Here is a 26,996-nt window from a genome sequence, read left to right as displayed (position 1 = left end):
CGAGGTTCTTGTGCGGCCCTTTGCCACCTAGTACAAAATGGTAGAGTTCTTTTCAAACAACTATTGTACATCAACGCCATGACAGTTGCGCGAAAAATCCCGCCAAAGACAGTCATATTGTAACATGACGTCAGAATACTAGTCTGAAACGGACTCTAACACGCATGAGCGAGGCTCTGGCCCACAGCTAGCAGCGCCAACTACCTTGTCTAAGAAGTAAACAAAACTCGGTTTCAGATCTCCCATTTGAGTGTCACACCTTGCTTTGGCTTCTCTGACTCGCATCTCTCAACGCTTCCCTGTTGCGATCTTCAGCTAACTGTTGTTAACAGTGCGTTCTTATAACAGGTACACGGTTTTATTGTATTTCTAGAAAGTACACACTTTGTTAAAGATATTATTTGATATTCGTTTTTTTTTATCCATCGTGTCAAATAGTAAGAGAAGAAAATTAGGTGATGAAAACAGAACATTTAATGTAGAATGGGAGTTAGATTTTTTCTTACTGCTGAGAAAGATAAAATGATGTATTTGTTGTGCAATACAGTTTTAAATACTTTAAAAAAAGCGAATGCAAATAAACACTATTTGACTCATAAAGAACATAAATATTTCGCGTTAGAAGGTGAATCACGAAAAGCTGCACTTCAAAATGAAAAATGAGAAGCATCATCAGCAGGCATCTTTTAGTGCCTTTGTAAATCAAAATTCCGCTGCAGTTCCTGTTACGTATAAAATAGCACATATACTTGGAAAAAGGAGCAAACCATTTAGTGACATTGAAATAATTAAAGAATGTATTCTTGAAGCAGTGAGTATGTTAGATCCAAGAAATGACGACAAATACAAACAATTACCTCTTTCAAGAAGAACTGTAACAGAGCGACAGCACGAATTAGCGCAAAATGTAACAGAGCAACTTCATGCAATTATACAAAATGAAGATGTTTATTTTTCAATTGCTTTAGATGAAAGCACTGATAAAACAGATTCGGCACAAGTTTTATATTTTATTCGTGCTATAACTAAAGACTTTCAATGCTACGAAGAACTACTTGCGTTGGGTACACTAACTGGAAGAACTCGCGGAGCCGATATTTTCGAAAACTTCAAAGAAGTATGTAATAAATTACAATTGAATGTCAGTAATTTAGTCAGTGTCTGCACCGATGGCTCACCTTCCATGAGAGGCAAAAAAGAAGGATTCGTTGCTTTGTTAAAAAAGGAAAACTTAAATTTGAAAAAATTGATATCATTTCACTGCATTTTGCATCAGCAAAATCTTTGCGCAAAATCTACCATTTTGCAAGACACTCTGGATAGAACCATTGCCATTGTCAACTATATTCGCGTAAATAGAATGCGTCATCGTGAATTTCGGCAGATGATCTCTTTAGATGAGGAAACGTATAGTGTTGACCTGCCATACTACTGCAAGGTTCACTGGCTATCAACAAGTCAGGTTTTGATAAAAGTTTTGTCTTTACGACGACAAATTTCAAACTTTTATAAAGAACAAGGAAAACAATGTGATCTATCAGATGAAGAATTTCTCAGAAACCTTGCAGTTTTGTCTGATATGATGACAAAACAAAACAATTTAAATATTTGCCTGCAAGGTGAAACGAGGTATATTTATGAAATGTGGCAAAAGATCCAAGCGTTTAGAAAAAAATTATCATTTTTCAAAACATTGCTTTGTCAATCGGAAATATCTGCACAACACTTCCCGGAGCTAGCTAAAATGTTAAATGAGCAGAACTGTGAAAATAAAATATTCGATGAATATGTAGGTGTCTTGGATTGTTTAATAGAAGAGTATACTAATAGATTTTCTGATTTTGACGAGCACACTCCTGCTATGAAACTGGCATTTGAACCACATTTAATAGATATATCCGAGGCTCCTGCAGAACTACAAATGGAGTTAATTGATTTAGGGGAAGATAGTATCATCAAATCCCTTTTTAACGCTAAAAAGGATCTCATAGAAATCTGGAAAAATGCTGTTGAATATCCATGCCTTCGAGAACGTGCTCGCCGTTTACTTTCCTGCTTCGGAAGTACCTACTTTTGCGAGACAACATTTTCTCTCATGTCAAAAATAAAAACAAATTTAAGAACGCAAATTACAGATGCACATTTAGAAGATCAATTAAAGCTGTGTGTTACGAAGCTTGATCCAAATATACAATTACTGTCAAACAAAAAACAAAGCCAAATAAGTCACTAACTTAGTGAATAAAAAAATATTTTTTATTGTATTTTTTATAATATTTTTATATTATTTTATATGTATATTATATTTAAAATTTTGTAGTATTATATTTTATTTTTTCTATATAATGCAATAAATTGTTAAATCTATAGAAAAACTATAATAATTTCACAAAAGTCACTTTCTTAGGTCAATCAGCTTATGCGGCCTCTCTTATTGCTGCCTAATTTAAATGTGGCCTCTAATGGTAAAAAGGTTCCCCACCTCTGTACTAGTATATGAGATAATTTTATATATGCTGAAAACAAAGGGAATTATGCAAAAATGCTATAAAATGCTGTGAAACGAGATATAAAATAAATAATGATAAAAAAGTAAGATGGAAGAAAAAGAATTGTAAAAAATATAAACAAATATCTATACAAATTTACAACAATGTAAAGGACAAGAGAACATTTTGCCTTACAATAAGAGAAGGCTTCCTATTTGAATTTTCTTGTTGTATTCAAGTATGTAATGCAACACGCACACATACGTGTTTTTATCTCATTCATTAAAACTGCATTCATCTTCCAGCCAAAAGTATTATATTTCTTATGAATTTTCAACTTGCAACATTGCTTATACATTGTTAAGAATTCAAACTTTTAATATAAAATAAAATAGAAGCAACAAGCACGCATAATTTCAAAAAGTAGTTTTAAGCTTTTTCAAAAAGTAGTTTTAATATAGATTTTTTTTTTCTTACTTTTTAGGTGGCATTTCGAGGTCCAGGACATCAGTGGCTATATAGTTAATATTAGGCAGATGGCTGTGTGTTTGTTGATTAACATTTATATAATCTTGCATAAAATCCACTGCTGTTACATGAAAAGCTGCGCTAGCCAGAAGTCCTGTGTATCGCCTAAAAATATATGTTCTGTGAGATCAATTAAAAAAGAAATTTTCATAAAAGGCAAGAAAAACGAAAATCAGCGAAAGAGAACAGGAGGGAAGAAAAAAGAAACAAAAAGGAAGGAAATAAAATTGTCAGTTCCTTTTTTTACTTAAGGAAAATAAGTGTCAGGAATAAATTATACTTAAAACACAATATTACAAATACCTGATATTCTCATTACGGAGTTACCTGGTTATCTTTTCCTTGACTTTTTCATTGTTATTAAGAAACTTCCCAGCAAATATCGAGTATTAACTTCCACTCCACCCCCTTCTCTCCAAAGAAAAACGTTTAATCAAAGATATGTTTTTGTAATAAAATATTTTACGTTTTATGAATACGACGCTTATTATTGTGTCAAAGATTTGTAATTCTGCTTCAACTTTCTTTACGAATTATAAAAATTTTTATCAGCATACTGAAAATCAAAGAGTATTTAAACAGCTTAATGATATTTCTGACGAATCCAAAAGTTTGAGAATAATGTTTGTTGGCTATTCATTTTTAATATAGGAGAGCGCATGCGATTTTCAAAGACTGTTAAGTAATATTGTAATCGTTCTTCTATAAACAAAAACGCCGGCTAGCTTTAAACGTATTTATTGCCAGAGCAGAGGAACAGTTACAAAGAAAGCATGCATCAAAATAGAACATACACTAAAACAGAACGCCTAACATTTAGAATTAACATTAGAATAATATTGTAGAACCTATCTTCATCGCAATTGGAAGTTGACTGGCTGTAAGCTGTTCGCGTTACCACTAAATGGCGCTCAATAAAACAATTCGGTTACATCCAAATAGTTCTCTTACAATATTATTTTAAAAATATTAAATTTCAGTAATAAATTAAATATTTATTTTTAATATGAGTCATCGTTTCATTTCAAAGACCACTCCAGAAATTCCTAGCTGATGAAAATATATTAATCTACTTTCATTGTAGCGACCACCCATTATAATTCCCTTTTTCTTTAGGATACAGGTTTCGTTAGACAGTCACTGTGATACAACGTGCGCCAGCTGTAAATACCAGGTGCTCCAAAAGTCGGTTAACATTTGAAAATTTAATATTTCACAGAATAATGTAAGTAGAGAGATAAGAATTTTGCATAAATGCTTGAAATGGCATGGTTTTCTATTGTAAACTCTAACTAAAAGAATGTAACTAAGACAGTTCAGCAAGAAGTATAAACTATAGCAATTTCATCTATAAATCAGCATAAAATCGGCGCTCCTGAAGTAGTATCGGCATTCCATACGGCTGTGGACTCAAAATCAAACTGCATGCAGATTGAATACCCGAATTAAAAAGAACTGACGAGACAGATTTTTTTAAGCAAAATGAAACCTTTTTATCCGCAAATTAAATTAATTTTATTTTGATTTAAATTTCGCTAACTGAATTTTTATCAAAGCATACATGCGCAATAATAATGCAAATAAAATTATTTTATTTTCTATTTGAAATCTGATGTTTGGTACCTGCAAGACATTTTTGTTGGTTGCAGTTTTCTAGTTAACCTATATTGGTAATTTAATATGCTTATTTGAAGCTGATATTTATTTCAAATAAATTTAATATTAAACCTAATATATTTAATAATTGAAACTATAAGTAAAACAAATAGCAAAATTTTTTGTGAATTTTCAGAGGCAAAATTTCAGGATACATAATAATAACCTATCTTTTTCTTATTAATTATATTTTTTTCTAGCAAATAAATTAAAATGCATGTATATGTGTTTAAATAATTATAGACTTCTTGCTCCAGCTAATTATTTGATGGCTTTTTGATTTTGGTAAAGTCTGTAGTCTTGAAGAAAAATTACTTCATTACGGATTGTAGACTCTCATCCATCAATCGAGTTCTTAATTTTCAACTGTGAAAAACGTTATTCAGATATTAATGTATACCAAGGCAAAGAAATTATTCTTAATGCAAAAATTTGTAACTGAGTGAGTACACGTAAAAGTTAATGAAATATGTATCTTCAAATCTTTGCAATCATAGAAAATGTTTAACTCTATGTAGAGATAAATGGCTTATCGCTATGTATAAATAACAACAGAAATTTGAGAAAGGTGTATAAGATTCTTTTATTTAAAGCTAAATAGATGAACAAGAGGCACTCCTGTTGCTTACAAATCCGCCAAACGTTATGGCGTGAAACTTAAAAGTTGTAAGTCGAGTGTAAAGCTAAATTCAAATAAACTAATAAGCAAAGGGTACACTGAAAATTAAATGCGAAGTTGTCTCAGAACTTCACCTGCTTGAATTTCAAATATCCGCAATTATAATGACAGAAACTCGTATTTTGAATAGCAAACCTAGCAACGTGGCCTTCAAGAGACAGAACACGCTCTGTCTTAACAATCTCATTACCACCTGAAATAAATAAATAAATGCACAATGTTTAATTGTGTGCATTTATTTATATGTAAATAAATAACTGCTCAAAATTAAACATAATATAATAAAAAAAAACTAACTGTAAATGATGATCAGCATATCAGCTTAAATTACGTAAAAGCAATTTTCTGTCTTCTCATTTCTGTGCTCTTTAAACGCCATGGAAATGAACAGGGAAAAACTAAGAACGGAAAAAATCCCTACTACATGATTTATGTTCCATCCGTCCTATTTCGTCAATAAATCAGTACGAATAGCGCATGCATGTTTGTACTTATGGTTGCGGATAAGGTGGTCGAACTATTCCATATATTTCCGATTTCGTGCCGATCCATACGTAAGCCGAGAATGTATTTTTTACTTTCAGATTTACCCAAAATTCAAAACCCATATTATATAGCCGAAAAGAAAGAAAATTCTGCAACATGCAAACCCTTTGCCAGGCAGATTAGAAAATACGAACTGAAGTAGATCGTATTTTCTAATCTAATTGTTGTAAAGTAAAACGCCAGCTGCCAACAGTGGTAGTTTAACTCTGGTAACTCTATTTGAAACCTCCCCAAATACATTCGAACTCATTTGCATTCTGACGGAAAACGGGAAGAGAGAAGTGTCATCGTAGATTCCAAACATAAAATAACTAGTTATTCAAATTAAAGGAAACCTCAACAAGATTTATATCACACTATAAATCGAAGCTTCATTTACAGAGTTTCTTTGAAGCGGTACATATACAAAATTCATGCTAATAATATAAAATTCAGCGTTATAAGCTGTTAACAGCCGATTTTGTGGAGCAGGAAACATTTGCATTATGAGCATTTAAAAAATGGATGAAGATGATAATTGGTTGTCCAACGTGTTGTGGACCGACGAAGCGAATTTCACATTCCGCGTTCTGTCAACTCCTACAACTGCAGAATTTGGGCTACCGAAAATCCTAGAGTTGTTTTCAAATCTCATTACGGGAAGAGAAAGTCGTGATGTGGTATTTAAGTATTTCAGAAAGTCGTGATGTCGTGAATTAAATAACGCATCATTTAATTCATCAATTCTCCTGGTGAGGACCAAGTTGTTGCGTAGAGCATCTCGAAGCAAGTACCGCCAAGGTCTTCTATGAAAGCTCAGCGAAGACCAAGAAGGACAATCGATAAATTTTCTGACCAGCGTGTGTATGATGATACTTTAAAGCGCTTACTTAAGAGTTCTGTGAAATCGTTGAACCAATCCTCTGCTAGATGGGTGATATGGGGAAGTTCGAATGCAGCTAATTTCTAAAATCTTGTTAAGCCAAGAAGTTAAGCGAGATTTGAATTGTCGCTCTTGGTCCATAGTTTAATTTTGGGTACACGGAATTTTGAGTGTATAATCAGCGTATAACGAAGGTGTGAGCGAATGTCTGCACGAGAGTGCCCAATTCAATGTTTTTTAACATTCCTGACCACACAAACCATTCTGGAATAAGTTTACGGGAGACACTAATGCTTGGATGGGATAAACAATGGAGGTCTGTAAAGACTGAGTAGCATAAGTTCTTTGCAATATATTGTCGATCAACATCACAGTTCAGTTTTAAACTAGGACACATTTCCAAAATTTGGAACTGAAGTGATGTAACAGGTTTGGCAAGTACTTCAGATAACTGGGTATCTTTGGCCTGCTCCCCATAGTGGAAAAGCCGGTTAAAGCTAGGTGGATCTCATTTATCCGTGATAATGTGTCAACCACAATATTATTGGATGAAGTAACATGTCTAATATCCGTACTGAACTGTGATATGCCGATATGCAGCCTATGTGCCTGAGTTGCCAAGGTGAACTTCAATAAGACCTATTTGAAAACGGGAGGTCAAAGTTTTATGGTCCGTGTACATTATTAAATACCTTTCCTGCAAACTATGTAGAAAGCATTTTACAGCCGAATAGGTAAACAGAAGCTCTCTGTCTCAGGTGTTCTACGTTTGCTCTGTAACTCTCAGTCTACGCGAAACGAATGCTAGAGGTTGCAAGTCTCTACCATTTAATAAATTTAATACAGCGCAGTTAGCAATGTTAGAAATATCGGAAGTCAAGAATAACTGTTGATGGGGATCATGGTAAGCAAGAGTTGCAAAATTCATAAGGTGAGATTTACAGGCTTCAAATGCTTAGGTTAAAGCATCGTCCCAAGGAACCAGCCATTTGTCCTTTTTTTTAGGCTTTTAGCAGTTCGTATAAGGAAGCTTGGGTTTTGAAAGCGCTTGCGATGAAACGACAGTAGAAATTAAGCATTGTCAAAATTCTTAATTTTGTAATTCTTTCAGGTTTTGGAAATTTTACCATCCAGCTATGGCGGTTTTACCCTAGTAGGTGTTAATATGGCATATCATGAAAGTCACAGAGGATTTTCCTAAATCACATTTAGCTGAGTTTACTTTATATAAATGCTGTCTGAGGCGATCTAAAACTTGCCTAAGATTGCTCTCGTGTTTCTCATTTGACGATGCGATTAGAATATCATCCAAATAGGGCATACAGAAATCTAGGCCACCAACACCCTCTGATAAGTCTGTCCTGCGTTACGGAAACCAAATGGAGTAAAACGAAATTCAAGTAAACCGAATGCAAGGAAAGTACAATCCAAGCTTTGCTTCCAGGTAGGAAAGTCCAGTTTTGCGATAGTGTATACAATGCAAGAAACTGACTTCTAGAAACTATATTCTTTGCCTCCTGACAGAATAGAACGAGTTGCAGCATTTCGAGAACTAGTGCAGATATAGCTGGATATCTTCTCCTACGTAGAGGAGGTAAAGCGTGGATCGTACTTTTCACTTGTGCTGTCTATAGAGCAGTTCATCTACAGCTAGTTTCCTCCCTGTTCAGCGAAGCATTGCAAAGATTTTCGGCAAGAAGAGGAAGATATTTTACTCTTTATATTGATAGTGGTTTGAATTTTACGAAAACGCAAAAGCTTTGAAATCTCTGGACTGGGATTATCATTAAGACGAATTCCTTTAATTAGCGCATTCCCTTTATTTTCTGACAAACTTTCTCTTCCATTGTGAGTTTAAACTTTAATATGACAGAATATATTTATGTCCTTAAACACAACTGTTTCTAAGTAGAAATTTATATTAACTTGAGTTATCTTTCACTAAGCTCAGCTTTTCCACCATCACCACACTTTAAAAATTTTGTTTGCATGAAAATAAGTAAGCATGAACTCTTTCAAAAATACGTCAACTGTAATCTTCTACAAAACCATTACATTTCTTAAAAATTTATATCTAATGAAAGACATCAATAATATAATATTAATAGTACTTTTAGTTATTATAATTTTGCTTATACATGTAGAATAAGCAAAATTTTATGAAAAGTTGAATTTCTCATTTTATGGAATATTAGCTAAACGTTGCCCCTCCGAAGGAAACATTCAATTCATCACAGTATATCCCGCACCTGAAAATCTCATAACTATTTTATCATTGGCAGACCTGCAATTTCAAACATTAAGCTACATGCAGTTTGGAGGTTTCTGATGTAAAATGTGGGCCCCTTTATGCAAATTACATTATAATATTCCTCAATATTTTGTCAAGATAAAAAATGTCGAGGAACCTAGTGAACTAAGTAGCGAATTATCGCAGAAGGTTTAAAATACCCTTTTATTCATTCAAAGAAATAATAGCAGATGGTCCCTTCTCGGGCTTACAGGAAAGCCTCCACTCGAGCTTTTAAATCAGGACAAGAAAATAAGAAACTAATCTTATATTAAACTAAATCGACTTCGCCGAAGCTAGACACACATACCTAACGTAGTTACACCTAACGTACACAACACCTAACGTAGTTGGTCCTTAAATTAACCTAACCGGCGATTTTCAACAGGCACATACAACACGACCGAGCGTAATAAATTCAAGAACGAAGTAGCCAGCAGGCAAAAACGCGCCACGTAGGACTCCTAAGCACTCTCTCTCGAAGTAAATTGAACTTTCCTTTAAACACTTCCTCTAACTCATAACACGGCCGAGCGTAATAAATTCAAGAACGAAGTAGCCAGCAGGCAAAGACGCGCCACGTAGGACTCCTAAGCACTCTCTCTCGAAGTAAATTGAACTTTCCTTTAAACACTTCCTCTAACTCATATACATTCAACGTGATTCTAAAAACTCATTCTGCAGAGAGTTTCATTCTGGTAGTAAGTGGAAAACAAGAATTGAAAGAAAGGGTTTCAGAATTAAAAATGACTGTTATAAAATTAAAATACGCCTTACAACATTACACTTATAGTCCAAATAAAATTTTCACATTTTCTTACTTTTCGTTTCAATTCAAATGCATTCTTTCCCGTGAAATTAGAATCTTTAGTACTTTTATTGTTACTTTTACTGTCAGCAAATTCAGACACTGCTAGTAATAATTGCTATGACACTCACCCTATGCCAGCGCCAAGTTCAAGCACGTGTTTTCCCTCTAAATTGGGTAATAAACTGAAAATTTCTTCTTGCTCATCCGTATGGATGATTGTTGCTGTCTTGTCTAGCATCATACTTTCGATAGAAGGATCAAATTTCTGCCAATATTCTTGCATCCGCATTCGCGTAGCTGCAAGAAGAAAAACAAAAGTTCAATATATTACTGGTAGTGGATCAGATATGAAGAAATGGACAGTTTGGGTAACATTAATATACGTATTCATTTTCAAGTAATTGACAAGACATATCCTCCAGCTACCTTCAATTTAACAACTGCATAGTTTGCTAGAAAGAACACGATAACGAAGCATAATTTGTCATAAAGATCTGTTTTCTATTCTGTGTATAACCTCTTAAGGTGTCTATTGAGTAACCCTTTCTGTTTCCAGTCTATTTTTAATTCTGTAACCTCATGTTTGTTTTCTATCTATGTATATAACCCGTCTATAAAACTGCTTTTTCGAGGCTTGTTCGCTGTCAATGCTGGAAGCTTCATATAGCGTACTTGGAAAATTCCAAATTTAAATATGTTTTATGAAATTTAGAGAAGTTCTACATTAAAAAAATATTATATAGCTGCTATGAAACCATTAATGCACAGGGCAACGTTTTTTGTTATTCCCCACCAGTGGCCAAACACCAGAAACAGCGGAAGCACTGCTAATTTTTCTGGAACTTCTTTCTCAGAGAAGGAATACGTTGCCTACATGGAGCTTTCATTATTTTTCTAATGTGTAATATAAAATTCACATCATTGATGGATGAATTTCCCCGGCTATGCAAATATCTCTTAAATGTTTTCTTGTAATACTTCAATCTTCCCGTTTGGTTAGTGTGATATACGAAAAGATAATGAAATGGGCATCAATGAAAAAAGTAAATTGTTAGATGTTTTACTAAATTCTACCATGAGAGGTACTATGGTTTCGGTATTTACACATGGTGTCGTTAAATAAAAGAATAAAAAGTTTTCCTAGTTTCCGTTTTAAGCACTTCTAATTTAAACACTGAGGTATATTTTAACATTTGGAATATGATATGCATGTTGGCCTATTAAATGTAAGGCAACATCTTCGCAAACTATGCATAACACGATAAATACAGATTTCATTGAAGTAAATATTGGTATTATAATAAAAATAAATTTTACTTAAATATTAATACATAGCAACCTTGTGGGTGTTTACTTTAGTATGTTATCAGTTTGTAGAGACATTAGATATTTTGGAAGCAAAAGGGATTGAAAAATTAGCAACGCCTTCGCCGGGAATCGAACCACGGACCTCTGGAATACGCGCCCAGCGTGCAGACCACCACACCACGAAGCCATGCTAGGAAAGCGGGAGAAATACCTTATAAGTTAAAAGAGATTGAGAATCACTTCTCTTTTTATTCTTATCAATTTTTATTAAAAACGAAAACACGGAATATATAGTGGCTGAAATTTGCTTTCGACCACTTGCATATTTGAAATTCATTTGCATAGATCTTGCACTAAATAATGAAACGCACATATCAAACATTTTTGTAATATACTATTTTCCCTCTAAGCGTTGCTTGTTGTAAAATAAATATCATCAAAATATTCCTCAGAATAAAATGATTTATTCAAAGTGTGCTAATTAATAACTTGGCTAATTAGTAACTGATAGTGATTTGAACCCTCTAAATTTTTGTTGAGATGTTTTGGTAGAAAATGTTTTTTGTGTAATTTTTCATTTTAAATCAAAATACCACACATTTATTATCGCCTGCATTTGGAAATTGTGCTTTTCTCCACATTACATTTGTGACCACGGTACAACGTTGCAGGAATGTCACATTGTGATGTGGATGTGAATGTCGCACAGATGTCATATACACGTCACAGCAAATGTTTAATGTGACCACAAGAAATTTCTCAGCTTCCCCCACCCTGACCTTTCTTGACTTACTCACGTAATTCTTCTGTTTAATGGGAGGCATTCTTGCGCACTGACCTTGTTCTCCCGATTTATTGTGAAATGCTTCAATAAACTTTTCTACGAATAAATTATTTTTTACTATTTTTATATTAAAGAAATCACATAATCTATTTTTTTCAATTGAAAGTATACTAAGGAAAATGTTTCTTTAATTTCCGTACAGTAATAAAACAATAAAATCAGTACTAAAATACGTACAGATGCCTTTTTGACACGTTACAATTTGAAATCATTTCAGATTTTAATAAAGAAAATCAAATGAAAACTTTTACTAAAAACTTTTCCAGTATTATTTAAAGAAAAATGAAGTCTTTGAAAGAAAGTAGAGTATCAGAGCCTTGCCATCAGATTTTAATATCTGAAACTAATCTCATAACTGTGTTGTACAGTGTGGCTTTGTGTTGTACAGATTTATTTAGATTTAATTAACAATATTTTAAAAAGTAATGTCTTCATCTTAATGTCATTTAAAAAGTAATGTCAAAGTAATGTAATTGTAAAATATAATGTCTTCATCTTATTTAAATCAAGTCGAAAAACTAAATCACGTTTATGTTAAACGATAAGAATAGCAAGAATGCGTGTTTCTCATGTTAACCCATTTTTATTTTAAAACATAATTTCCAAATTCTTAACTTTCCTCTGTAAAATCAGTTTTCGGGGTTTTCCCCATGCGTAACGTGTATACGAGCCAGTTTTCATTATAACGTCGTCCACGAAGGCATCCTTTCCTTTAGGCCGATAGCCCTTGCGTGCTTTGCCATAATTAAATAATCCTAATCCTCTGTAAAATCATAGTAAATTAATTCCAAATGCCCAAGTTAAAACATGGTTCTGATTTCTTTCTATGTTTGGAGAAATTTATGACTAGCAAAGAATCATTATTGATTTTTCTCGCTTTTCTATAAAGTTCATGCATCTCTAGTATGTTTCTCGGCAATAACTGCTTCATTTTTAATAATATTGTTTAATTTCTTTTCAATTATTATATATTGATTATTACTGCAGTCATTCAAGTCAGTATACTATAAGCGTTTGTTTACTTCCCCATATGTGTTGATTAAAAAAAGGAACTTGTAAAGTTTATCTGATAAATAGCTGAGTTTCATTCAGTTTACTGTATGAGCTATTAACAGTAATTAAGCATTGATATGAAGGTTACAGTATAATGTATATTCTCAGAAGTAGGTAATACACATTTTCCTAATTCAACTTTAGTAACAAGGATTGTTTTATGAACTGGAATTATTAATCCATGAAAATTTGTTATGGTTTTGCATAATAAACTGTGTAATACGATATTAAAATTAATCTCTAATTGTTAAGGGAACAAAAAAATGCGTTTAGGAAATGCAGAACTATTTAAAACAAGTTATTCACAGTAATCATCAAATGAAACAAATTATAAGTTATGTTTACCTTAATACAATTATTTAAATATATTGAAGCTGTACAGTATAAGAGGGTTATTTTAAATTTATAGCATAAAAATCTCATAAAATTATAATTTGTCGATGGAGAAATAATGGTGATAGAGAATGCCCGTTTGTATAACTGATGTAAATAAATATAAATATATAATTTCTGTAATTTAGTTTCCAGAACCACGTTTTCGATCTACTGATTTTGTACCCATAACTATTCGTTCAGAATTACAGATAAAAAACAAATCGCTAATTTGAAAATTAAGATTGTCGTTAACTAATTTGGAAGTTCTGATTGTGTTGATTTACAAGAGATTTTAATTCAAAACGAAACATTTATTTATATAACAAAATATTGAAATAGATAAACGTCCTATAAATTTAGTACTGAAACGGTTTTTCTTTCATCTAACTATCAAAAAAATTTAGCTCTTTTTCTGGAAGAAAAGCAATTAAGAAAGAGAGAAATTAAGAAGAGAAAACAATGTTAAAAGCTAAACAATTGAAAAATATATTCCAAGCCAAGTAGATTTTTTTAAAACTATTTCAGTTTAGAGAAAGAAGGGAAAAAAGGTATTAAATTAATTAAGAAATATAGTTATTATTATAAGAAAAACAGTTATTATAAATATTTGCAAGCCAAAGAGTTTTTTTTTTTTTTTTTTTACTTCCTTGTACGAAGTAAAAAGGAAGTATTGTAATCGCGAAAAGTTTCAAGCAGCATATTTCAACGAAAATATCCATTTTGACCGCTATCGAATGCAATTTAACGATGTTTTTGCGTGATATCTGTACGTAAGGACAGAATAAAATACTCTTTTCCTTCAAAAAAATTATAAAACTGCTTTAAAATTAATTCTGAAGATAATTTTTCGTGGCGTCTGTACGAACGTATGTACGTACGTATCTCGCATAACTCAAAAACGAGTAGCCTCAGAACGTTGAAATTTTGTATATAGGACTGTTATAACATGTAGATGTGCTAAACTAGAAGAGAGACACGCTAATGTGACAATCAAAATCGCGTATTTAGCGTAAGTATAATGAAACAATCGATTTCGAGGGCAGCTAAAGGTCCCTCCTCATCAGGAAAAAGAAATACCTAGAAAGAAGAAATTAAAGGAGAAGGAGTCTCAACACGTGGTCCTTATCAGCACAGCACGTGGTTATAACTGGATTTTTAATCAGAGTTGCACTGGCCGCCTACTTTTACTGAGCCAGGCTATCTGATCAAGCATAAAGGAAAAGGAAAATTAGCGAAGTTAAAATAGGGAGCGATGGGCAAATGCACCTTCACGCTCAAAATCTGAACTTCAAATAATGGAAAGCAACCACTGAACGGATTTTTATACCCTCTGGTAATACCAAACGCGAGGAGGTAACGCCATCTATCGGCAAAAATAACTCAATTAAGATAGTAGAATTTTAAAGGCATTAGGAAGGACTGGATTGGACTTCAAATCATTAACTAAACCTGCTATATCTTTGTGAATGTGAAAAGCCTCGAGAAAATCCAATTCACCTATGGAAGAAGCCTTTTGGATAATTTTTGCAGACCCAAAGTCAAAATTATGGTTAAATGTCCAACTATGATACGCTATTAAAGACTTGTTAATTTCGCCTTTTCTGACATAAGATTCATGTTCCTTGATACGAAACTTCAATGCTCTTTTTGTTTGGCCAATATATCTGAAACCATTCTCATTCATTCTGATACTAATATCATTATCTCTAAAGCTGATAAGGGCGGACAGATCTTTGTTATGGACAAACACACATATATTACTGGAGTCTCTAAACTGATAAATGAAGGCCCATACTGCTCGATCCCTAAAGATCCTTCAACTTCGGACCTCACGAAAGTTAAAAGTGCTATTAAATCTTCCCACATTCTGCCAACTCAGTTGAAGAAATCACTTATTCCACCTATTACTAATTACGCTAGGCTTTATGCTCTTCCAAAAGTCCACAAAACCGGTATTCCTTTTCGACCAATTGTTTCCAACATAGCTATTGCTTCATATCCTTTGGCCAAATATTTAGTTTCCAGATTTTCTCCTCTACTTGCTAACAATATTCACACTGAAAAAAATTCTGTTGAAGTCATTAATAAACTTCAAAATATTTCTCCACTTCATTCCATTATGGTTTCATTTGATGTCAAATCACTGTTTACTAATGTTCCGGTCGAAGGAGCACTAAATTGTCTTGAAGCTAGGCTTCGGGAATTTCACTTCACACATACTGAAATTAATGAGTTAGTTTCGCTTACTAAAGTTTCTCTAAGTCAAACCCACTTTGTTTTCCAAAATGCATATTTTCGTCAAGTTGAAGGATTGGCTATGGGTAAGCCTCTCAGTCCGGTACTTGCTGACATTTATATGCACTATTTTGAGATGAAATTATTTGATAAACTATCTTTTCGTCTTTGGATTCGGTATGTTGACGACACTTTCGCACTTTTTGACGGTTATAAAGAGGATTTATCCGAGATTCTATCTATTATGAATTCAATTGATCCAGCCATCCAATTCACTCTTGAAATTGAATCCAACAATTCCCTCCCCTTCCTTGATATTCTTATAATCCGCAATGAAACTGATTTTAACACCACTGTGTACCGTAAACCCTTTGCAGTTTGTTTACCACCCCATGCCAAGTCATGCCCCCCTGTTAAGCAAAAAAAGCGTTCTTTTTACTATTATGTATTCCGCGCGCTTAAAGTTTGTTCCTCTGAATCTTTGCTTACCAATGAACTTAATTATTTGAGAGCAGTTGCGATTGACCGTGGATTTTCTCCCGTGATTATTGATAAAGCCGTTAAAAAATTTTCAGATTCCCATCAAAGAAGACATTCCACTGTTAGAAATAATGTTAATGACCTTTACGTGCTTCCATTTTATCCTTCTGTTAGCTACAAAATTGCACGGATTCTCCAGAAATTTAATTTTCAAGTCGGTTTCTTCCCTATTAATAAAATTCACCCTTCGATTCTAAAAGATTGCGTTTCTGTCTTGAATTCTTGGGGAATTTATAGTATATCGTGTCAGTCTGGTTTAAGATATATTGGCCAAACAAAAACAGCGTTGAAGTTTCGTATTAAGGAACATGAATCTTATGTCAGAAAAGGCGAAATTAACAAGTCTTCAACAGCGTATCATAGTTGGACATTTAACCATAATTTTGACTTTGGGTCTGCAAAAATTATCCAAAAGGATCCTTCTTTCCATAGGTGAATTGGATTTTCTTGAGGCTTTTCACATTCACAAAGATTTAGCAGGTTTAGTTAATGATTTGAAGTCCAATCCAGTCCTTCCTAATGCCTTTTAAATTCTACTATCTTAATTGAGTTATTTTTGTCGATAGATGGCGTTACCTCCTCGCGTTTGGTACTACCAGAGGGTATAAAAATCCGTTCAGTGGTTGCTTTTGGTACTTTGGTTGCTTTTGGTACGTTTGGTACTACCAGAGGGTATAAAAATCCGTTCAGTGGTTGCTTTCCATTATTTGAAGTTCAGATTTTGAGCGTGAAGGTGAATTTGCCCCTCGCTCCCTATTTTAACTTCGCTAATTTTCCATGTCCTTTATGCTTGATCAGATAGCCTGGCTCAGTAAAAGTAGGGGGCCAGTGCAACTCGACTCCTTCTCCTTTATATTCTTCTTTCTAGGTATTTCTTTCTCCTGATGAAAAGGGACCTTTAGCTGCCCTCGAAATCGATTGAGTGTTTCATTATACTTACGCTAAATACAAGGTTGTTTTTACGATTTTGAATGTAGATGTGCACCTCGTATTTTGGTTACAATCGGCCGCACCAAACGTATATAAATATATTTATATATATATCCACTCTGTTACCCGGCTCAGTGATCTCAGTTTCTTTATTCTTATATGTTTGTAAATTGTACATTTTTTGCTTTAAAAATGATTGTATTATGTTGTTTTTATCTTCCGGTTAAGGGTTTTATGCCTTTAGTTAAATCATGCTTAATTCTTTCTGGAATTTTTTCGAGGAAATAAGTGTTTAAGATTTGCTTCGTAATTTTTAATATAGATATTTTGAGTTTTTATGTATTTTTGCCTTCTCGCGAAGTGAGATCTGAATTAATTAAATGAGAAATACTCAATCGTCTGTGGAAAACTTTTCTTTTTTGTTTTGTTTGCTTAATTTCTTTTATACATCATTCTAGCTTTATTATAGTATTTGAATAGAACATGTGGCAACGTTTAGAACATTGGAAACGATAATTCTATTCTTTAAATGATATAAATGTTGTGCATTATGAGTTATAATATGAACGAAATATATAAGTTAACTGTTATATAATTATTGGATTATATAACAGTTAACTTAGTTTCCGTTATATAATTATTATGTAATTTAACTGTTATATATTTATTAATACTGTTAAGTGAATCTAGCGCCAGAGTGTTGCTATGGTATACAAATACTAAAATTTTAAAGAATGCATTTATTCTATTGTGGTTTATGCGCTGTCGGGGAAGTAGATTTAATTCAATCCAATAAGTTTAAATGAAATGCAAGAAAAATGCGTATAATTTAATATTCCGTACGAGGAAGTCATGTGGTGTACACATCAGATTTTTTTAAATATTTCTATTTTGAAAGAGGGAGGAGGTGTTAAATTAAGAAATATGGTTGAGTTTTTTATAAGCTATAATAAGATCTCAGATTTTAATACAATTTAGAAATTTTGGAAAAATCTGAAGTGTCTTTAAATATTAAATTCTAAGAAACGAAAGCAAAAGTTATGTAGCTTCTGGGCAGCTTACACACAAAAGTATTTGCAATGTAATACGGTTGTTATGTATTAATCGTTTTATTTTTTTTAAGCTTAAGTTGTTTCAGTTTTGATTTGTATTTGTAATTCAATTTATTTTTGGATAAATTAAGTGTGGACTTAAATTGTGGCTGAGGAAACAATTATTACAGAGCTTACATTTTTATTATGAATTATAATGTCGTGTAATTAGTAGCTTCATTTTTTTTTAATTTCCCATTTTGTATTAACTTGGTTCAGAGATTTTCACCCCTTGCCTTCGGCTTGGTTTTCCTTCCAGCGGAAATTCTTATCAGCAGTTGTACTGCACCCCAAAATTCCTTTCTTCCAAGCGTTCCACCATGTGTGGGGGGCGAAGTGCTGGATAGTTATACCATGTGTTTTCACGAAAAGAGGTCCCTGTTTTGCTGGACCAGGCAAGCAGGGAGATGTTCTACAGCATACTTATGGGTGGGGAAAATATTCATTGAGATAGATGATCTGCATTGTCGACTGGGACCCTGGAGCGAGGCTAGTTTCTTCCCCCCCCCTGTTTCCGTCTGCAGTTTTGATGACACGTTGGTGTGGCCTTGGAAGTTGAACGATGGAATGGCGAGAAACGGCTCCTTTTTGTAGTCGGGAAACCCATTCCCGTAAAGATCCAAAGTGTGGGTTGCCTTTTTTTGGCTTCCTGCTAGTCAACATCTACGCCAAATTTTCAAAAAACGCGCCAGCTACTAAAGCGGTTGCCCAGTGTTTTTCAAGGAAGACGGAGACGAGAGACGGGGTGACGGAGAAAAGAAATTTCATGAGAACATAAAAGATGTCAACTTGGCCGAGCAGCTTGGAGGGGAGCCTCATCGTAGACGTAGCAACGTAAAATAACCAGCACCGAAGAGAGGCTGCAACATCTATATTTCTTCCTAAAATTTACGCTGTCATGATGGCCTGTGGAGGGAAGACCTGTGTCCTACTGGTTGGAAGCAGTAATAGGAGGGAAGCCTGGACTCCGAAACCATAGCTTTGCTGAATCTCATCAACCTAACTTTTTTTTTCTAATTTCAGGTACTCTCCCAAGTTTACCTTGAGATCATAATGTTCTCCTTCGCGGTTCGCTATCAAGTACTCTAACAAAAACAAAAATGTATGATGGATCCCAAATCTGGAATTGTGAAAAGAAATTATTTATATATGTTAAAGAAGGGTATGTCATCCTTTTCTGTTGTTATCCTCAGTTTATTTAATAGATCCAGCCACCACGATTTAATTTTAAAGTTAATAGTGAGTGTCATGACTCTCTTCTGATTTGTATTCATAATATTTTCCTACCATAAATAAACGGTAGTTTGATTCTATTATCCTGTTTGTATTTATTGTAATTAACTTTTACACTGGACCTTAAACATAGAATGGGTTATTAAAAATTTTACAACGCAATTTGAATTGTTTACATATTTTGTTCTTATGTTACACTATGATAACTGCTCACATACTTAGTATGTATTAGATACAATATTGGTTGAAATGTTCTGTTATGTTACATATAACACACTGTTACCTACTTCATAATTAAGTATGAATTTCTATATTGTTTTTATATAACACGGTTAGAAAATGACAATATAATCGCTTATGCATCATACATAATAAGCTCTGTATTTTCTGTACACTATGATTTATACAGGTATGTAATAAACATAAATGAATTACAGTTATATAACCTTAATAGGGTGAGATACAACCATAGTACGATGAGAAAATTTCAAATGATTATATTGAATATTTTCAATTATTTAAAAATTTCGAATATTACGGAAATATTTTAATACCTTGAAAAGTATAATGCCTTACTGGATCATTAAAACATTGTTGTAGTTACCTGTTTTCTAAAATAGGAGTTCATCATTCTAATCATTTAGAAAGTAATCCAGGTGTTGCGTGAGTTCCATTTACATCTTTAGTGACATTGTATTCATAGCACTTTATTATGCTGCTTTCATGTCACTTTATGGCGTTATATTAAAGTCTCATTGAGTCGTTACGTGAATGTTGCAGTGCGACTTCACAACAATATCACAGTGTAACTTCACAACAACGTCGCAGCGTGACTACGCATCAGTGTCACAGTGTGATTTCACAGCAATATCAAAATGGGACTTCACATCAAGGTCGCAATGTGACGTCGCAAAAAGGGAACATTAAGCCATTCCTAAAACGTTACTGCGACACTGAGATCACAATGTGACACGTTTGCAATGTTACAGCGACTTGCCGTGCTGTTGGGGGTTATTTGTTTAGCAAAAAATATAAAAATACTTCCGTATCTGAAGTGAACATGGCAAGATGCTGCAAATTAATGACCAATTCTCTTAAACACTTAATGATTCGTCGATTTATAGATGGTATATTTATTCGGAATATCTGAAAAAAATCCTTCATATGAAGCGTTTAACTGGCGTTGATGTTATGATACGATGGAAATTGCATGGAACCGTTGAAATTGCACTGAAGTCTGCACTTCATTATAAGTTAACACCAAGGATTTGTCCTCAATAGCTCGGTGACGTCGCTGTGATAGTGCAAACGTGTCACACTGTGACGATCTCAATGTCGCAGTAACGTTGTAGGAATGGCTTAATGTCCGTTTTTTTGCGACGTCACATTTCCATATTGATGTGAAGTCACACTGGGACATTATTGTAAAGTCACACTGTGAAGTTGATGTGTAGTTATGCTGCGACGTTGTTGTAAAGTTACACTGTGATATTATTGTGAAGTCACACTGCGATATTCATGTAACAACTCATTGCCACTTTAATATAACGCTATAGAGTGGCATGAATGCAACACAATAAAGTGCCATGAATGTAATGTCACTGAAGATGTCACGCAACACTAGATTACTTTCTAAATGATTAGCATGGTGAACTGCTATTTTAGAGATATTTTAGAGAACAGGTAACTGCAACAATGTTTTAATGATTCAGTAAAAAATTAAAACGTATTAAAAGGTATCAATGTATTAAAATACTTTCGTAATATTCGAAATTTTTAAATTATTGAAAATAATCAATATAATCATGTAGAGTCCACTATATTAACTCCTGTGTGAAAACTGCAATAGTAGTAACTTCACAGAAAAAGGTTTGCTATTAACTCTTTAAAATTTATAATGCGTCAACTCGATGCTAACAAACTACGCATCTGCTTGGGCAGTAATTGAAATCAAAGAAATAACTAAACATTTATGATATGTAGAAGTCGTCGAACTAAACTACAGGGTCAGAATAATTCTTTTTTTTTTTAGTCCAAAGGGGCTTTGTCCCTGAAGGACTATTGTTTTCGTTTTGCGATTTTGCGTCGGACTCATAAACGTCGGTTCACTTTTCAAACTGTTGCCACAAAATGTTAGAGTCCTGCATTATATTTGAAGAAATTAAATAATGAAAAATCTGCATAAATGATTGTCTATTTCTCGCATTGTGATAAAACAATGGTACATAGAGCCATCGAATTTTGAATGACGAAATCCTACTGCGAATATGGGCATCTGAAATCCCAAATTTGGAATTTGTTTTATTATAGATTTTTATATTTTGTAAAACTTTAACGAATTTTTGATTTACAAACTCAATGCTTTAAAAGCGAGAAATGGCAACGTTATATAGAAAAAAAATACTTTTATCTCCAGCTCGCGAGACTGTGTATATCGGAAATTCTAAAGATATGCTTAATTTAACATTATTTTGCGATATTGCTCTTGAACTGAATTTTATGGTTTAAGTGCAAAGAACATGATATTTAATAAATAAAGGTAACACTCAAAACGTTAAAAAAACGCCCCTTTGGACGTAATTTAAAATCTGAAACATTTCAGATTTTTTATTTTTATTTTTATTTATTTATTTATTTATTTATTTTTCTTTTAACCCTGTCGAAAATTAGTGGCAGCAAGTAAATGCAATTAAGCCACACAAATGAGCAATAACTCTGGGAGCACATGCTTAAACAACAGAGCTGGCGGCAGAATCCTAACTCTCTCTTTCCTACTGAACCTCGGTTTTTCAACTCTTTCTTCAAAGTAGAATTTGCATTCCCTTACGCCTGCTACCAAATTTAAATATTCTGGCACTGACAATTAGGGAAATAAAGGCTTATAGGAAAGAATAACAAATTAAATAAAAGTGGTTATTTAAAATAAATATAAATCCCTACAATCATTTGAAATTTTCTCATCGTATTAAGGTTGTATTCACTCTATTAAGGGTATATAACTGTAATTCATTTATGTTTATTACATACCTGTATAAACCAGAATGTACAGAAAATACAGAGCGTATTATATATGATTCAAAAGTGATTATATTGTCATTTTCTAACGTATTACATTGCAAATACTTTTGAGTATAAGTTGTCCAGAAGCTACATAACTTTTGCATTCGTTTCTTAGAATTTAATATTTAAAGACACTTCAGGTTTTTCCAAAATTTCTAAATTGTATTAAAATCTGAGATCTTATTATAGCTTATAAAAAACTTAACCATATTTCTTAATTTAAGAACTCCCCCCTTTCAAAATAGAAATATTTCAAGAAAAGGAAAAAAAATCTCTTTGGCTTGCAAATATTTATAATACCTGTACTTCTTATAATAATAACTATATTTCTTAATTAATTTAATACCTTTCTTCCCTTCTTTCTCTAAGCTGAAATAGTTTTAAAAAATCTACTTGGCTTGGAATATATTTTTTCAATTGTTTAGATTTTAACATTGTTTTCTCTTCTTAATTTCTCTCTTTTTTAATTGCTTTTCTTCCAGAAAAAGAGCTAAATTATTTTGATAGCTGGGTGAAAGAAAAACCGTTTTAGTACTATATTTATAGGACGTTTACCTATTTCAATATTTTGTTATATAAATAAATGTTTTGTTTTGAATTAAAATCTCCTGTAAATCAACACAATCAGAACTTCCAAATTAGTTAACGACAACCTTAGATTTCAAATTAGCGATTTGTTTCTTACCTGTAATTCTGAACGAGTAGTTATGGGTACAGAAATCAGTAGATCGAAAACGTGGTTCTGAAAACTAAATTACGGAAAATATATATTTATATTTATTTACATGAGTTATACAAAACGGGCATTCTCTATCATCATTATTTCTCCATCGACAAATTATAATTTTATGAGATTTTTAAGCTATAAATTTAAAATAACACTCTTATACTAAATAGCTTAAAAATCTCATAAAATTATAATTTGTCGATGGAGAAATAATGGTATAAGTTTAAAATAACACTCTTATACTAAATAGCTTCAATATCTTTAAATAACTCTATTAAGGTAAAAATATCGTATAAATTGTTTCATTTGGTGATTAATGTGAATCACTTGTTTTAAATGTTTCTGCATTTCTTTGCTTTTCTGTTCTCTTAACATTTAGAGATTAAATTTAATACAGTATTACACAGTGTATTATGCAAACGCATAACAAATTTGCATGAAATAAAAAAATTCCAGTTCATAAATCAATCCGCGTTACCGAAGTTGAATTAACGAAAATCTGTGCTACTCACTTCTGAGAATATACATTATACTATAAGACTATAGGAATGGGACTTGCCAGAAATGGGGCACAAATACTTCATAAATAAGGATTTGGAAGGTAATAAAAGTATTTAGGAGAAGAAGTTATGAGATTAGTTTGTTATTAAAATCTGATGGCAAGGCTCTGATGCTCTACTTCCTTTCAGACTTTCTTTTTCTTTAAATAATTCTGGACTTTCTTTAAAGTTTTAATTTGATTTTCTTTATTATAATCTGAAATGATTTCAAACTGTAAAGTGTCAAAAAAGGCATCAATATATAAGAAAAATTGTTCTTAGTATACTTTTAATTGAAAAAAAAATAGATTATACGACTTCTTTAATATAAAAGATATCTTCTTTATTTACTTTTGGCACACTTAAGTATGAAAACAACGTTTGTACCTTTCATTTTAGAATTTAGACAATTAAAACTGAATTTCAGTTATATTTACTTTATTTCAAATGAAAATTGTCTGTGCTTATGAAAATAAAAGTAATTACACTACTTAAGTTTCTAGGAATAAATTTACAACCTTTGTTAAAATTAAAAAATAACGAAAATATATAACTTACCCTTTTACAGAAAAGAAATATTTGGTTTTCCTACAGTAAAAGGCCCGGAAATTATACAGTTTTTAAGAACTTTCGATTGACTCTCCAGGAATTGGATTTCTGCTATGAACAAATTTCCGAGGAAATTTATTTGTTTCTTTTAATGCGGCAAAGAACTGATGTTTGTCCCGATAAAAAAAATTCCATGAAGTTATATTTTACCTTAAAATAAGTTTTCCTTCTCCTCGATGGTGGCAGACTTCACTTTAATGAATCAATGTTTTATAGTATGCAAATTTCCAAGTTATGACAGTGAGATTTTTAAATTCCTTTGTGAAAGATTCTTTTCTTAATTTTTCTAAGCTGTTTAAATACGACTGCGGAAATTAATTTCTTTTCATTGTCTATTTCTGCAAGCGATGCATTAAAGCAAAACTTGATGTGATTAGGAAAAATAATTAAATTTGACGTAATAGGACGTAAATTAGACGTATTATTTAGTAACTGTTATTTGCAAATAAAATTGAAAAACACAAGCTTCGAAAAGAAATGCGAGCCACAAAAAAAATAATGGATGTTTTAAACTGAAACTCAGAAAACTGCATACCTGTTATTCTGTTTCTAAAATATATAATTAATTACCAAATTAAAAGCGTTAATACATTCACGTCAATAACTCCAAAACTCTTAATTCGAGTATTATAAGTAACAAAAGTATCATAAATTATTTCTGATACATCAATAAAAAAGTAATTTTATTATTATATTGTTTTAAACAAGTTTTATGCATCAGAATTTAATAGATTTCGTAAGATTCATTTCTCTTGTAAGAATTACTATTTGTCCCATATCTACGGTTTGCTGAAAATAAGAATAAGCCGCGTTAATATTATTTCTTTTAAGTGCGTAAGTAATTCGTTATTTCATGTGCGAAAGAAATGAAAAAGAAAATATCATTTACGTTACTAAAATTTCTTAATGAAATATCTTCAGTGTGTTTTCGTACTATATGGGTGAGGGAAGAAAGGAAAGAGAAATTTAAAATATCTGCATGTATTCCTTCATTTTAGGAAAAAAATTAATACTGCGTTTTTAATGAAAAAAAAATTAGATCAGATATATTTTTCCGAATTTGGTGGCTAATTATTATTTGCACAATTAATTAATTTATCCTACAAATTGAGTGTCGGCATCCTAATTAGAACACACATCAGAAATTATTTCCTGTGTATCGTCTGCATTTAAAAGATTGTTAATTTAAATGCACTTATCTCAGTTTCATGTTTTCCACTTAATTCTTATAACTTAGATTATTGAAGCAATGCTTAAAAGATTTTGGTATTTGTTGCTAACACTATGTAGTAGAAAAGCTATTTTAAGTACATAAAATTATTCAAATGTGTTTTAAAAATTTGTTAAAAAGTGTTGCCAAGTGCTAAATATAAAAATGAGAAATGCGTTCATATTAGAATCAAGCACAAAATGACTTTTCTGAAGACATATATTAGTTTTAAAATAAGGCATTAAACAAATATTGAGTGTTACTAGGATATTTATTAATTTTAAACTGATTAATTTTGAATTAATAATAAAATTTCAAAATAACATTAGCATCTTGAAAATTTGAAAATAATTTAATTCCTTTCCTTTTAAAGTTGAAATAAAAGTTTGTAACACTATGAAAATTTTTAAAAAATTTAAAAACAAGACCTTGTTTGCTTTTATAAAATGATTTTAAATATTTTCAGTTAAGAATTATTCTTTTTAAGAAATAATTTGAATATTTAAAAAGTTTTGAGGACACATCTCATGATTCTTAACACAGATATTCTATTCTCCGAAGGAGACTAAAAAAGAGAAAGAAACGATATTGTTTACAAAATAACGTGAGGACATTTTGCAAAGAAGAATAGTTTTATTAATGGTTAAAAAATGTTTCTTAGAATATAAAATTTCCTAACATGAGAGAATTAATCATGTGACTAAATAAAGTCTAAATTGCCACTTGAAAAAAAGCACTCACCAAAAGAAATGCAGCTCATATTTAAATTTTAGTTGAATAAATTTGTTTTACTTTATTTTACTATAGAAATTCACGATTGAATATGTCTTCTTCTGACGGACGCGAAGGAAAAACTAAAATCCTTTAAATCCTTCTGAGAGAATGATAAAAGCGATAGCAGATTTGGTTCCCGTGTCAGTCACTCAGTCAACTCCGTATCTTCTGTGGAGATGATAAAACTGCTTTCGTAGGCTTGCGTTTTAAAAAAGGATTTAAATCGCGCAATCGTAGGCGTGTAGAAAAGATTGCTTAGAATTGGTCAGTTCTATCCGCATCCAAAGATATGTATACTAATTCTGTCTCATTTCCAATGCATTCTAAAATTCAGATGCACTTGTCCATTCCGCGAATTTTATCGAGTAGTTAAAACCGTTTATTCATTTGCTTTATTTTTTAGGATTCAATATATTATTTCAATATTTCTGAATTCCAAATATCTATCACAGGTCGAAAGAAATGTCTTCATATGTACACTGCGGGGGGGGGGAATGGGACAGTTCTCTCGTTCTACAGGGCTGATTGACGAAATTCAAACTGCGTTTTTCGTCTCGAAAGTGCGACTTAGGATATGTATTAGATTTATATATAGCATTATATTGTT

General features: G+C 32.2%; 1 protein-coding gene across 4 annotated transcripts in view; it reads right to left on the bottom strand.

Moving 5' to 3' along the window:
- The window catches only part of LOC118187330 (uncharacterized), a 152,908-nt gene extending 126,393 nt beyond the window's left edge, over nucleotides 1-26,515 (bottom strand). For 2 of the 4 annotated variants that reach the window (XM_085822396.1, XM_035357526.2), the window contains exons 1-3: nucleotides 26,357-26,515; nucleotides 9,990-10,158; nucleotides 2,967-3,122 (exon numbers count right to left, since the gene is read on the bottom strand). In XM_085822396.1, the coding sequence (XP_085678522.1) occupies nucleotides 2,967-3,122; nucleotides 9,990-10,158; nucleotides 26,357-26,375 (344 nt within the window). In that variant the 5' untranslated portion in view covers nucleotides 26,376-26,515. The remainder of the gene's footprint in view (nucleotides 1-2,966; nucleotides 3,123-9,989; nucleotides 10,159-26,356) is intronic. The other 2 variants (XM_085822397.1, XM_035357527.2) reach the window with 2 other exon arrangements.
- Between the last annotated feature and the right edge of the window lie 481 nt (nucleotides 26,516-26,996).

Source organism: Stegodyphus dumicola, chromosome 8 (genome assembly GCF_044657685.1).
Source record: "Stegodyphus dumicola isolate Sdum_Otavi_A_Nest chromosome 8, ASM4465768v1".
NCBI lineage: Eukaryota > Metazoa > Arthropoda > Arachnida > Araneae > Eresidae > Stegodyphus > Stegodyphus dumicola.
The sequence above is the reverse complement of the archived record's forward strand: the minus strand, read 5'-3'. Positions and strand labels throughout refer to the sequence as shown.